At 39.2% G+C, this 14,627-nt stretch overlaps 1 protein-coding gene across 4 annotated transcripts in view; it reads left to right on the forward strand.

Annotated features, from left to right (window-relative positions):
- The window catches only part of LOC128743575 (uncharacterized), a 551,236-nt gene that overhangs the window by 466,756 nt on the left and 69,853 nt on the right, over positions 1-14,627 (forward strand). For all 4 annotated transcript variants that reach the window (XM_053840175.1, XM_053840179.1, XM_053840178.1 and 1 more), the window contains one exon: positions 9,268-9,415. In XM_053840175.1, the coding sequence (XP_053696150.1) occupies positions 9,268-9,415 (148 nt within the window). The remainder of the gene's footprint in view (positions 1-9,267; positions 9,416-14,627) is intronic.

A 14,627-nucleotide genomic window follows, 5' to 3' on the forward strand; every position in this document is an offset into this window, starting at 1 on the left:
GCAATTAAGGTCTGTTACGCGGGTTTGGGAAAATCTAGCTTTAACTATTTTTGGGTTATATTGTTCTTTATAAATTTCTTGAATTCTTCCCATGGTTGGCTCATCTGTAAAAATGCCATTTGTTATTGCGGTGTTGAAGAGTTGTTTTAGCTTATCTTTTAGGAACTGCTTTGGGAAGCTTGGTTCCGTAAAAATGTGTCTGTTATATCTTTCAAATGGGACGATATGCTCATATGATGACTTTTTTCCGAGTTGAAAGATTAACTGGTTGCGAAAAACGTTTATGGGAGCCTCAGTTGACGGTATGTAACAACTATCGTCATCTTCAGCTGAGTGTTGAGTGGGAGTTAGGGAATTGATTTGGATTCGGGATAGCGCATCTGCTACGACGTTGGATTTTCCCGGTTTATAAAACATTTGGTAGTCGTGTTCTTCGAGAAAGGATTTCCATCGTTTAAGCTTCGCGTTATTATTTTTCGGTGATAACGTGAATGTTAGAGGAAGGTGATCTGTGAAAATATTTAGTTTAGCTCCGTATATGAAATTCCTGAGGTTTTGTAATGCCCAAACGACTGCGAGCATTTCCTTTTCGTTGGTTGCGTAGTTTTCTTCTGTCCTGGAAAGAGTTCTAGAAATAAAGGTTATTGGACGTTCTCCGTCAAAAAATTGTTGAGATAGCACAGCTCCTAGTGCTTTATCGGAAGCATCTGTAGTAAGGACAAACGGTTTTTGAAAATCTGGAAAAGCTAGAACGTCATTAGATGATAGGATTTCTTTAAGGATTTGAAAAGATTCTCTCGCTTCATCGTTTAGTTGAATTTGGAAATTTTTTGATTGGTTTTTAGAAATTTGGCGGTGGCCATCCTCTCCTCTTAAGAGTTTTGTCAAAGGCTTTGCGATTTTCGCGTAGTCTTTTACAAAACGTCTGTAATATCCAGATAGTCCGAGGAATGCCCTTAAATCTTTAAGATTTTTTGGTTCTGGGTATTTCTGAATGCATTCGACTTTTTTCATGTTTGGCTTGAGGCCAGTTTCTGAGACGATAAATCCTAGGAATTCAACTTCGGTTTTCAAGAATTCTGATTTATCGGGTTGAATTTTAAAGTTAGCATTTTGCAGTGTTTCAAGAATAGTTTTTAAATTTTCCAAATGTTCTTCGAACGTTTTTCCAAAAATAATGATATCGTCAATGTAGACGTGACAGATTTTTCCAATGTGTTCTCGTAATATATCGTCCATTACTCTTTGAAAAATAGAAGGTGCATTTTTCAGACCAAAAGGTAATCGAACGAACTCGTATTTCCCGTTGTTGATAGAGAATGCTGTTTTTTCGATATCTTTTAGTGCCATTGGGATCTGGTGAAATCCAGATGCTAGATCTAGCGTTGTGAAGTATTTATTATTCCCTAGGTTAGCTAAAACAGTTGAGGTGTCAGGGATAGGATATTTGTCGCTGATAGTTTTTGAGTTGATTTTTCGGTAGTCTATAACTAGTCGATATTTCTTCTCGTTTGATGCATCTAGTTTTTTTGGGACTATCCATACCGGAGAGTTGTACGGAGATCGGGATGGTCTGATTATGCCATCATTTAAAAGTTTTTCGATCTGTCTACTGACTTCTGACTTGAGTGCCTGAGGGTACGGATATGATTTGCTATAAATGGGGTTGTTGTCGGTAGTTCTAATCTCTGCAATTACCTTTGTGGTGAAAGGCAATTTGTCGTCGGGGGGCTGAAATAAGTCTTGAAATTTTACTAATAGATTATTCAGTTGCTTTTTTTGTAAATCTTGCAGATGATCGTTACGAATTTGGATCTTGTTTATTTCCTGAAGCTCATGTTGATGAATTTTGATGTCGTGAGTGTTCTTGATTATTAGCTTTTCGTTTGAGGTATCAATAACTGCTTCTAGTTCTCGTAGGGTGTCATGTCCAATGATAGCATCGAAGGACTTCAATTCCTCTAGGTGAAAAAATTTAACTTGAATATTTGAATATGGTTTGAAAAATTTGGCTTGCGAAAATTTGTCGATTTTTATATCTCCACCTACGGAAGAAACGAAGAAGGGCTTTTCTACCTTGTGATAAATTCTGGTGTGTTTAGGGTGAATGTAATTTTTATTTGATCCCGTGTCTACTAATATTTTCAAATGTTTCCCATTGTTACCATAGAACAAAAAATATGGTAACGTTGAATTCAGCCTAAAAAATTGAGCTCGGCATTTTCGAGATCTTCTTCTGGTTCGGCGTGCTGTTGGGCCTCTATGTTTCTGATATATCTTTCAAATGAAGATGTTTCCTCAGGGTAGTATTCCTCGTCGTCGGTCGGGGTGTAGTCATATCGTTCCTCGTCTGCTATTTCTAGGTCGGGTGCCTCGTATTTTTTTGTTTCGTTATTAAAAAGTCTTGGGCGTTTCGTGAGATGTTTTTGTTGGAGGGAATTTTGTGGTCTATTGGCGTAATTTATGTTTGCAGTCCGTATTGATGGATCTATTTCCATCGGCTCTGGCCTTTGGAATGGATTGCGTTGAGTGAATAGTGACGGTTTTGGTTGAAAAAAGTGTGGTGGTGTACTTTGCTGATATCTATATTGTGTGTGGTTAGTTCGTGGAAGGAAATTTTGTGGAGTTGGTATAGGTTTGTGTGGCATGTGAATGAATGGTTTTCTGGGCAATGCTAGATGTGGTGCCCTTGGAGTGATTCTTGGTGGTAAGTTAGGTGCGAAATTTTTCGATACAGTTTGATCGTAATGCTTTTGATGAGACATCATTTTTCTGCACTCGACATTGTGGTAATTTATGCAGTAGCTGTATGCTCCTGCTAGAGAAGTGGGCTCATAATTCCTAATGAATCTGGAAATATCTCCATCTAGTCCTTTAATAAATGAGTCTATGGCCTTTTTGTTATAAAGTTCAATAAGTGCACTTGATGCTTGTGGATGATTGAACCTCTCGTCATTTCTTATTTGGTTGGCTATAAAAGAAAGAAGTCTATTGACTTCGTCATAGTAAATCTCTAGGGGTCTACCCTTTTGTTGTACGCTGATTAGTTGAGAATCGAGTGTCTCTAGATCACGCTTTTCTCCGTAATATGTGATTAAAGTTTTTTTTATTAATAACCAATTTATGTTGACGTTTGATGCTACTAGTGCATCATTTGCTTCGCCCCTTATTTTTCTTCTAATTGTTTTACATATCATGTGGAATTTATTTTGTGCTTCCACAGGGTGATTTTGATTTGTTTGGTATAATTGTACCAAACTATCTACATCATTCAGCCAACTACTGAGTTCACTGGCGTTGCCACAAAATATAGGTAAATCTTTTACCAAATCTGGAATTTTTTCGAAAGATTCCGGATTGACTGTTGATCCATCCGGTTTTTGTAAATGTAGGGGAGGGTCATTATAATCAGGCCCTGGTCTCGGCAGTGCAGCTGCTTCGAGAGCGGCTAATCTGTTTAAGATGTCTTCCATTGGTTGAGACTCTTGCAGATTGATTAATTCAAATAAATTTATTAAATCGTCCAGATTCACTTCACTTTGGTTAATTTAGATTTTCTAATTTTTACGAATGTTAATTTGCAAAAAAAATTAGTTGTGAGTTTATTGATTTTCACTTGTGTTAATTTTCTGAATAGATTTTTGATTTTTACTTACAGTATAATTTTGAACATCTCGTGGGTATGCCACGGAGACTGCGGGACACGTAGACTCCGTTTCCAATCCTCTTCCAGTGGAAAATCTGGAGATCCTTTCAAGCGCGTGTTCAGAGTGTTGACGGGTCCTATTATCTTGTTGATCTCGACCAATTGCCGGGTTGCAATTGAAACCAGGTCGAGGTGGAACCAGCGTGTGACTTTCTATCCTCCCAGTACGACCGGTAGTTTTCCTTTTCTCCAGATACGAGTTTCTAGCTGTTCTGGATACTCCGGGACCTGACTCGTACGGCTGCAGAGTGCGGTCAGACCAGATTTTGTCAAATATGACAGATGCGTAAATCCTGTTAGCTATCTGGTGCAAAGTTTTTTTTTTTTCTTCCAAGCGGTTGCGAAACTCTAGCGTTGCAACTCTACTTGGCGGTTTCACTGCACTTTTCACAATTTGACTTAATTTCACACTACTGGTCCCTATTCGGGCGCCAGTTAAAGAAAATGAGCTGTTTTCACTTTTAGGAAAGGACTTACGTCCTCTTTATTTTCTATCCAGTTACAGACTGATATTTCTTAATTCTAGCACTCTTAACCTAGCCTAGCTGCCTACGCGGTTTTTCCTACCTCCCACGCTGCGTCGATCGGTGCACTGGAATAGTGGAAAGCGGAGAGAGTGATAGTGTGGTTTCCCACGATTTCCATATTCTACTTTTCCCACGCTGCGTTGGGATGCGATCTTGCCAGATGTGCGTGTCGGGTGTTTTACGACAGGAGTGGAAAACAACATTAAGAGTTTCCACTCCTCGATGGTTTCGCTTCTATGCGGGAGGGATATTTGTTTTCTGTGTTAACTCTGGTTAACTGAGAAATGTTTACGGTATGTTTCTTGTGTTAATTGTAGTAATGAGACGGGGGCTTTGATACAGTTTTGACCCTTGGGATTTAGAAAATTTTTGAAGCTCTCTACTATCTCTTTTTCTGTGTAAGTTTTCCTAATTATAGTATGGCGGTGATACTTAGGGAAGACCTGTTCGTAGGCATCTGTTTCCAAGTTGGCGATTTTGAAAATTAGTTGTGTTTTAAAAGCGTTGATTGGTCTTTCCGTAGTCCAAATATAGTAGTGGTCACTTGTGTCCGCGGAATGGATTGTATCGAGATCGCTCTCTGTCCCTGACTCTTCCTGTTCATTTAAATTTAGTTCTTCGGGTTTTGTAGTTTTGTGTTAATGACTGTTCCGGAAGTCGTTCGATTTCGTACGGGGTTTCATCAATTTCTAATTCGTTTACGTTAATTTCTGATGTTCTTCGTTCTGTATTCTTTTCGATTGCAACTATCGCTTCACCCTGTGTGCTATTGTATACGCCTGATAGAATTGTGAAATCATTGAATTTTTTGTCCTCTGCGACAACGAATGTGCCGTTTTTGGATGTAGGTATTTTACTAAACTGAAATGTGTTTTCGGTTAAATTAATTTTATGGGTTTCGGGAGTTATGTGAAAATTTATTTCTTCACCTCTAAAAAATTTGTTTTCTTCGTCGTCTAACGTAATCGAGTTAGTTGATTTTTCTGGTCGGTTAAATTCTTGCTCGTCGGGTTGCTCGTCATCCGATTCGTTTCGTTCGAGGTTGTTATTATTTATTTGCATTTTTGAGGTATGTGACCTCATTGACACGTCGTCCGACTGTGTTTTATTTCTAAATTTGCCAGAAGGCGGTTTGTTATTGTCAAAGTCTCTGGAAGGCCCAGGTTTATTGTACGCTGTTTGTGGTTTCGCGTATGGTGTCGAGTTTGTGTTATTTGATATTTTTCTGTCCATTTTATGCCGGTACGCGGCGTTCGAGTATTGTACGGTGACTTCCAACGCATGTTCTAGAGACTCCGGTCTGCAGCTCCTCACGTGCATTGACATGTCTTCGTTCAACCCGTCTACGAATCGAGTTAAGGTAAGCAAATTAACGAACGAGTTGATGACCCGTGTATGTTGTTTATATTCATCCATATTGGCAGCAGCTGATTTGATCGCTGTGTCAATTGTTTTAATTTTATTGTAATATTCCGACAAAATTTTCTTTCCCTGTCGAACATAAAATAATGATTGAATATGGCTAGGCAGGTCACGCCGATCGCCGAATGCGTTTAATATAACTTCTTTAATTTCGGCTCAATTATTAGGGTTTCCAGAAGCGATGAGTATTTCCCTCGCTTCTCCTGTAATTTTATTCTTGACAGCTCTGATGATCTGTCCGTAGATTGCTTGGTTTCGGTAGCTGTCGTACAGATTAATAGTTTGTTCTGCATCTTCTACCCAAGCATTCACTTCTTTTTTATTCCCGTTAAACGTAGGAATATTCCTGATTGGATCAGGAATCGAAAAATTGAGGAAGGGGTCGTTGGCCCTTTCTCTCATGGAATTTATGGCAGATACCAATTCGGCTTGGCTTTGCCGTAGTGTTGCAATATCGTTTAGAAGTTGCTGAACGTCAACTTGCTGTTCTTCTTCCATCATTCTTCTATTTTTGTCGAACGTGTTACTTTTTTTCGACTGAATTTTAACGAATTTATGCGAAATTTGTGATTGAATTTACACGAACTACTACCGATGATATACTCTCACTCTGGTTTTGTTCAAAACAAATCTACCACTTATTTTCACACTTAATAATTGATAATGGTTGGTTTACTTACGAGATAATTATTTTCATCCCGGAGTCGATTCGAGTATGAAGTTGAAGTTGGTTTCGTTGGTTCTGAGAGGTGAGTCCAATCCTCCAAACTACCGCAAATCCAGGATTTTCGCTCAAGGATAGCTGCTGCTGGGTCGTCTGGTGGTCGTAATGAACGTAGGATTGTCTTCTTTTGTAACCGAAGTTTTAAGTGTCCCTGGATTTTCACTCAAGTTGCACTTTCACTTAACGATTTTTCCTCTCGGTGTGCCGACTGCGCCAATTATGCTATAAAGTTTCACATTAGCATAAAAAAATTTATTCACTATACTTTTAACACTTCATCGTTCCTAACTACACACAAGACTGAATTGAAAATTAATTCTATAAGGCTTATATCTACTGAATCTGCTGATGCGTCGTTTCCTCGGGTGGTTCGATTCTGATTCAACCTTTGTCCGCGTGGTTCGATCGGGTCTTGCAGTCGTCATCGGTTGTTGATCGATGGTTGCGTTGATGGTTTGGTTCCTCGGTGTGTTGCTATGGGTCCCGGCTGGGTTTTCGCTGACGTCTTGACTTCGGGTGCGCTTTGGTCGGGTAGTTGTGTTGCCACGTGGTTGGTTGGCATGTTGGGTGTTGGTCTATCCCGGTGTAACGTATATATATATATATATATATATATATATATATATATATATATATATATATATATATATATATATATATATATATATATATATATATATATATATTAATTTACTAACTCATTTACACGTTTCTCATACTCTTCTCCAGTAGATCCTTCAATGATAACATCGTCTAGATACCAAAATGTTCCTTCACAACCCGTGAGTATTTCATCCATTGTACGTTGAAAAACTTCAGGTGCAGTAACTAAACCAAACGGTAATCGTTTAAATCTGAACAATCCGAGACTTGTTATGAAGGTAGTGACATCTCTCGATTCAGGTGCAAGCTCTATTTGCAAAAATGCTTCAGGAATATCTAATTTGCATCGTATCATATCTTTACCCAAACGAGCCAAATACTCGTCTACGACCGGCATCGGATGACGTTCCCTCAATACCGCTTCATTAACTCGCCGATCCATCCATACGCTACTCGCGACTCTACCAATCTACTGTAAACATCTTATTACACCGTTCGGGCAAACCCCTCAATAAAGTATAAATGCCACATTACCACATCCTCCCCTTGCGTAAAATAAATAGTTCAATATGAGATATGAGATATCAGATTTGTATAATATACAAACAAAGGTGATCGTTTGAGAGCAAGTTATTGAAATTTAGTAGTGTAATTCGTTCGACAAATTCTTACCAATCGATTGATAAATCAAATAAAATTAAAGATCTAATGAATGTTGACATTCTCATTACATACATATGATACCATATGTATACCACAATAGATCAAAATAATGGTCGCAGTGGTCAAATCTTCCGACAAAAAAAAACATACATATGAATTTTACTGGTTTCGGCTGTGAATAGTATTTGGTTTAGATCTAAACCACATACATATGAATATCAAATTTAAATTTTGAAATTACGGTGGAAATTACAACAAAGCTCTGATTATGATAGAGGAAATGTGCTCGAAAGTGTCAAAGAATTATTTGTTTAATAAACCAACAATTTGCGTAAAAACAACATGCAAAATTTTAAAATCAATAATAAGCGCAATAATTTGCACAAAGGCAAAAGAAAACGTTTGAGAAAACGATTTCGGCGGCAATGAAAATATAGTTGGTGGTACAATGATTCTGTTCTCAAAAAGTTTTGAATATATGTTGCATATCATTAGACAGTTAACTACAGTATACGGAATTAGGCGTTATCTAACATCATCGAGTCTACTTTTACAAAAAATAAATTGACACCCAGCACAATTGTTGGGTTCTGGAAATTGAAAAATCAACATTTTCCACATGGTTGTAACGTATATTTGGTAATAAATTTTACAATTCCGAAAGATTGCTGTTGGCACCAATGCCAACATGTGAAGGCGGGTGGGTGAGCGGTGCCCTCTTACCGCCGTTGGAACAATAGTCACGGTAACAACAGCTGGATGGATTTGTGCCACACCACTGCGAAGGGTAGAGTCCAGAGGCGACGCCGGAGAGGGTGGAAGGGTCACGCAAAACAACGAATCCTAACCGGAACGGTTTATCGACTAGGGACGAGGCCAAACTGGAATTCTTTCGGATGTCGGGAAAAGATCACTTTTACTTAACACTACTTTTATTTAACTATACTTTTGCACAATGTGGCACTTTCACTTAGTTCTAATCACTTGTTGTTACTATCACGGTGGTTAAATCGATGTTGTCTCGTTGACGGTTGAAATACTTCTTTTGTTGCATTTTGTTAAACGCCCGTATTTATACTACACGGCGCGACATTCTGGTCATCTCGGGCAACTTCGGGAAGGTTCGACGAAATACATTGCTGGCATAGAAAAGAAGTGCCTAGAATGTTCGATGTACATTGCTAGCAGATGCAGGCAGCTTGGAGATGCTTCTCGAATCTTCGAAAGCACGTGTTTCATTCGATTGGCTGATTTTAGCGTATTTTCGCTGTTGCGAACAATTGCTATTTCTAACTAATGGCTTAGCACACTTGTAAGAAACAGACGTTCAATGAAAATTCGGTAGTCAATTAACCATTCCCTCAAAAGATAAACTTCTCAAAAAACGTACAAAACTTAACCTAAACGTTGAGTACATCCATTGGCGGCAGTACGAAGTTTGCCGGGTCAGCTAGAAAGATAATATAGAAGATAGATAGAAGATAGAAGGTAGATTTACGTATGAAGTCATCATCACCCTATCAATGATCGTTTTATCCAATAATAGATTGTGTATTTAGACATGCTCATCTTTAGCTAACACGTTACACATATCAAATAATTAATCTTTTTTATATTTAAAGGGCTACTCTTCTGAAATAATACAGAATCTTGTTCGATATAATAATGGAAATGGCCAACAGCAATTATTATTTGTGCTCAACAACATGCTCGAAGCAAAAAATATTGAAAAAGAGGACGTTGTATCACGAACAAAACTAATAATAACAGGTAATTTACTCGCATACAACACTATTTAAGTTATCAAGCTATTGCTGTCTGTTGAGATAAACTAAAAAAGTAGAAAGGTCTGTGTCTCATGTCACAAACGTAGGCTTGGCGTATGACTACGAATGTATACACCTATAGGTACAGTCCCTCGCCGTATAAAGATTTCGAATAAAGATATCAAATTTGAATATTATCAGGTCGAAGTGTATGCTACAATTTGATACATCTATAACAATCTATAAATTCCACCCTTTAAATATTTTATATGATGGAACACAATTCGCTCTGCGTCAAATCTACGTTCGTGGCTCGAGACGGTCTAACTTGTGATTTCCAATTAACAACTAATTTCGATAAATTTGATGCAAGCTCTATTTTAATAAATTGACTGTCAAGTGTTAAATAAAGTTGCAGCCACCACACATTCAAAGTAAAAAAGGAAATATTGGCGTCATATTTTTTTCGGAATTTTTCGGAATTCTTGTTTTTGAAAGATGATAACTTCTGAAAGATGGTCAGTATATTGTGATATTAACATCTCTCACAATGTCAGGAAATCTGATCTGAACATGTTTTTCATATTGTCAATTCAAAACAAATTTCGTATGTGGCTCTGGAGCTCCAAAAGCGAAGGCCGTTTACAGGCGGTCTTACCCGTTAGAGGGTTAACCTTAAAGTAATCACACAACCCGGACGAACACAAAAGCAAACGTACGTGTACGTACGTGTGCAAGCATGATTGTATGTATGTGTATATGTACGTGTGTGTAAGTGCGTGTGTAAGTACGTGTGGTACGTGTGTATGTATGTATGTATGTATGTGTGTTTGTGCGTGTGTGTACGAGCGCATGTACGTGTGTACGTTTGTGTGTATGTATGCATGTATATATGTATTTATGTATGTATGTTTGTATGTATGTTTTTTTAGGTGAGGAAACGCGCGATATTCATCATGTGCAACGGTGTGAGACTCTAACCCACTATAAACCTTACTGCTCCTGGCCCGAAATCCTCCCGGGATCGCTACAAGGCGACTACTTCGGGTAGAGGCTGTGCTTATGCACTGCTCCAATAACGGCGCTCTTGCTACCCATCGAGACGTGAACCGATTTGGGAGTTGTAACCCCTTAATCGTAGGTCACAATGCACGAGAGCTAAATTTTTCATTTAAATTTCTGTATTTTGTATTATAAACTAAATCTAATTCATCTAATTGATTAATCCAATAATGTTTTCTAATTTAAATTTAAAATAAACATTTTGCTTTAAAACTAAAATTCTATTCTAATTACCTTTCTTGAGTTAAATATACCTAATTTAAATTTAAATTCAAACAAAATCCCAATCCCGCTCCTAATACCCCTCCATATCAACTCCGACAAAAACCCGTATACATTGACGCAACTGCCCGCCTGTCAGTGGACCAACGTTGACAGCTACGCGAGATGTCAGCATGACTTGCAAAATTGGGCGGAGTTGAATAAATACGCCGTCTGCCCTGCGGAGGTCTTCTTTCTGGTAACAACCATAGACCGAACCAAGTCGCGTCATTTTATTTAAAGTATATAAATTCTCGCCAGGTGACGACAAAAATTAAATAGTGAGCCAAGTGTGTGAGTGACCGCATCTCGTGCCTTCCCGTTCCCGTTGGCCCGTGCAAATCACCCGGCTACGATCGCGGACGCGGATACTTCTGTGTTCTGTATTTCACTGGCAGACTGCGGGACCCCTCGAGATTCGAACTAACCAGCGACCTGTGAACGAGGCCTTCAACGGTAACAGTAAGACACTGCTGACGATCCAGTTTATAACTATTGCAAAACTGATTTCTTGAGAATGAACGAGTTTCTTTCCAACCTTAACTGGAGCTCAATACTCGACGGCTGTGATGCTGAGTCAGCAGCTCTAAATGTATCCAACATTCTGTTGTACGCTATCGATCAATTTACTCCAAAGAAAATCAAACGACAGTCTACTTTTCCTCCTTGGTCAAATCACACTCTTAAAACTTTAAAAACTGCCAAGAGATCAGCGCTCAAAAAACTTTCAAAGTTAGCGTACAACTCAGCTTAAGTATCATTACATATCTTTAAATAACCGTTATAAGCGTTTAAACAAGTTACTGTTTAATTCATATCAAACTCAAATTCAACTGAACCTTCGTAATAATCCAAAAAAATTCTGGCACTACATCAACCAGCAGCGAAATGAAAACGGCTTACCCACTTCGATGAATCTTGGAAGTGCTGAAGCAACAACTACTCACGACATATGTGAGCTTTTCCGCAAACAGTTTAGTGCTGTTTTCGCTAGTGAAACTCTCGACGACCAACAAGTCTGGAATGCTGTGCGCAACGTTCCGTGTATGGCAACTGTTGGATCACTTCCAACTTTAACAACTCAAGATGTACTCAATGCGTGCTTGAAACTGAAAAGCTCAACAAATCCTGGTCCAGACGGAATTCCCTCAATCATACTGAAGAATTGTGGTTTGGCTCTTTGTACTCCACTGGTCCGCACTTTCAACATATCTCTGCTTTCGGGTAGTTTCCCTACCACATGGAAAACTTCATATGTCTTTCCAGTCTACAAAAAAGGTATAAAACAAATCGTTTCAAACTATCGTGGAATAGCATCACTCTGTGCCATTGCAAAGCTTTTCGAGCTGGTTGTTCTGAAATTCCTTACTTACAATTTCTCTAGCTACATTGATAAAAGTCAGCACGGTTTCGTATCCAAACGGTCAACCTGTACTAACCTGATTTCCTACACATCCTTCATTGCTCGCTCAATGCAAAACCATCTTCAGGTCGACGCAATCTATACGGATTTATCAGCAGCTTTCGACAAAATAAATCATCAGATCGCCGTCTCGAAACTTCAGAGGCTTGGATTAAGTGGCAATATCCTTAACTGGCTTGAATCATATCTTACCGCTAGGACTATGTCCGTTAAAATTGGAAATACTATTTCTCTACCTTTTTCTGTCGCATCTGGTGTGCCACAAGGAAGTCATCTAGGTCTTTACATTTTCCTGCTGTACCTTAATGACATTCATCTTACCCTTAAATGCATGAAATTATCGTATGCCGATGATTTCAAACTCTTCTCCATAATTAAGAATATCTCGGACACCCAATTTTTACAATCGCAGTTGGAGATCTTTGCTGATTGGTGCAATATCAACAGAATGGTGTTAAATGCTTCAAAGTGCTTTTGTATCTCCTTTACACGCAAACGATCAGTCGTATCATTTGATTATAAAATCTCGGACATTGTTCTTACGCGGGAAAACGTTGTAAAAGACTTAGGAGTTTTATTAGATTTCAAATTGACATTTAAGGATCACATGGCTTTTATCTGTTCTAAAGCTTCTAAAAATCTTGGTTTGTTATTCAGAGTTACTAAACAGTTTACGAGCATTCCATGTTTAAAAATTTTGTACTCTTCTTTAGTGCAATCTGTACTAGAATACGCTTCAAATGTATGGGCACCATACTATCAAAATAGCATTCAACGGATTGAGGCCATTCAACGTAAATTTGTGCGTTTCGCCCTACGACTTCTACCTTGGAATGATCCTCTACATCTTCCAAGTTATGAAGATCGGTGTAACCTTATTAGTCTTGATACCTTGGTACTAGGGCGTGAGGTTGCCAAGGCTACCTTTATCTCCGATATCCTAACATCATATATTGACTGCCCCGATATTCTACAACTGCTGAACATAAACATCCGCCGTAGAACTCTTCGATCCCATGCTTTTCTCTACCTGCCTGTCTCACGTACCAACTACGGTAGAAACGAGCCTCTCAGTAGCATGTGTCGTGTTTTTAATCAATGTTACAATGTGTTCGATTTTAATTTATCTCGTGCCGTTTTAAAAGAAAAAATTCGTCGTGCCTTGAAATAAATATAACTATTGTTAATCATGTTATAAGTAAATTATTACTCCTAAGCTCAAACTTTTGTACAATTAGTATTTAATGCAATGTATTCCTAGTTTTAAGTGTTGAAAAAGCTATGTATCATTTGGTGGAAACTGTTGATACAAAAAGATAGGAGGTTTTGTGCCTACTGGAGAAGGAATGTCAAAGCTGTTCCACTCCAGCGGGCTTTTCCCTTCTCAAATAATCAAATAACACCGGCGGCTACAGACGGCCAGCGAAGTTGGATTCCCGCCGCCCACCAGATTGATTGAGACGGCTGTTCTATGCACAATCCGGCCACGAGGTGGCACCACAGCTAAAATTCACCAATCTGTGCAGACTTTGGATGAGCTACGACACAGCTACATTAAGGTATACGACCATCCAAAAACCCTTTCCCATCCTGACGCCAAACGATGTTTGAATAAATTCGTTGTATCTAGTGAATTACATTATCTTTTCATCATATTTAATCATAGAGCCCTGCTGTATTCTTTTCCACGTGCTCGCTTGTTCTCCGCATTGACTTATGTCCGCCCTGAGAAGTTCAGGCTGAACAAAAGAAAAGTTACAGTGTGCCTACCGTCATAACGTGCACCCCATCACGGCCACCCTCGCGGGGTATTGCTACCCGTCGAGACGTGTACTGATTGGGAAGTGTACTTCACCATAACTCGCACTCCGTCACAGCCAGCCTCGCAGGATTTCTCACTAATGATGGACGCTTTCTCCCACCGAGACGTGCACCGATTGGAAAGTGCCTACGTTCATAACGTGCACCCCGTCACAGCCACCCTCGTCCGTGGCCTTCGAGATGGTACCGGGATTATTTAGGGTACGATGCCCATCCCCACACATATGAGTCCGGTCAAGGGGTTTACCGCGCCCAGAATCGCGTTGCTTTGGTTTAAGATGTCATATGCGGCCCAAGGACGTTTGTTCGATTGGCTGCATCGTCATCATTATCCACCTCGACTGGATGTTAGCACTGCTGCATTTCTGACGCTAGCTGGTGCCACTGGAACGCTGTTCAGCTCTCCATGTTCGCTGCAGATCGGACAAGATGTGTGTTATCATCCTGTTGACAACATTCCATATGTTCTCATCTCGACACATTTCCCTGACTCTACGTTAAGAGATGGCAGCTCGCGTCGCGCAGACTCAAATCTTGGGCAGACGAAAACTACATTTGCCACTTGGCTATCGACTCCGCTCTCATCCGTTTACGCATTCCTTTAGTACCTTTCCACCTATTACATTCACTGTCTTCGACCAGCGTAATG

The sequence above is a fragment of the Sabethes cyaneus genome, chromosome 3 (assembly GCF_943734655.1).
Source record: "Sabethes cyaneus chromosome 3, idSabCyanKW18_F2, whole genome shotgun sequence".
Classification (NCBI taxonomy): domain Eukaryota; kingdom Metazoa; phylum Arthropoda; class Insecta; order Diptera; family Culicidae; genus Sabethes; species Sabethes cyaneus.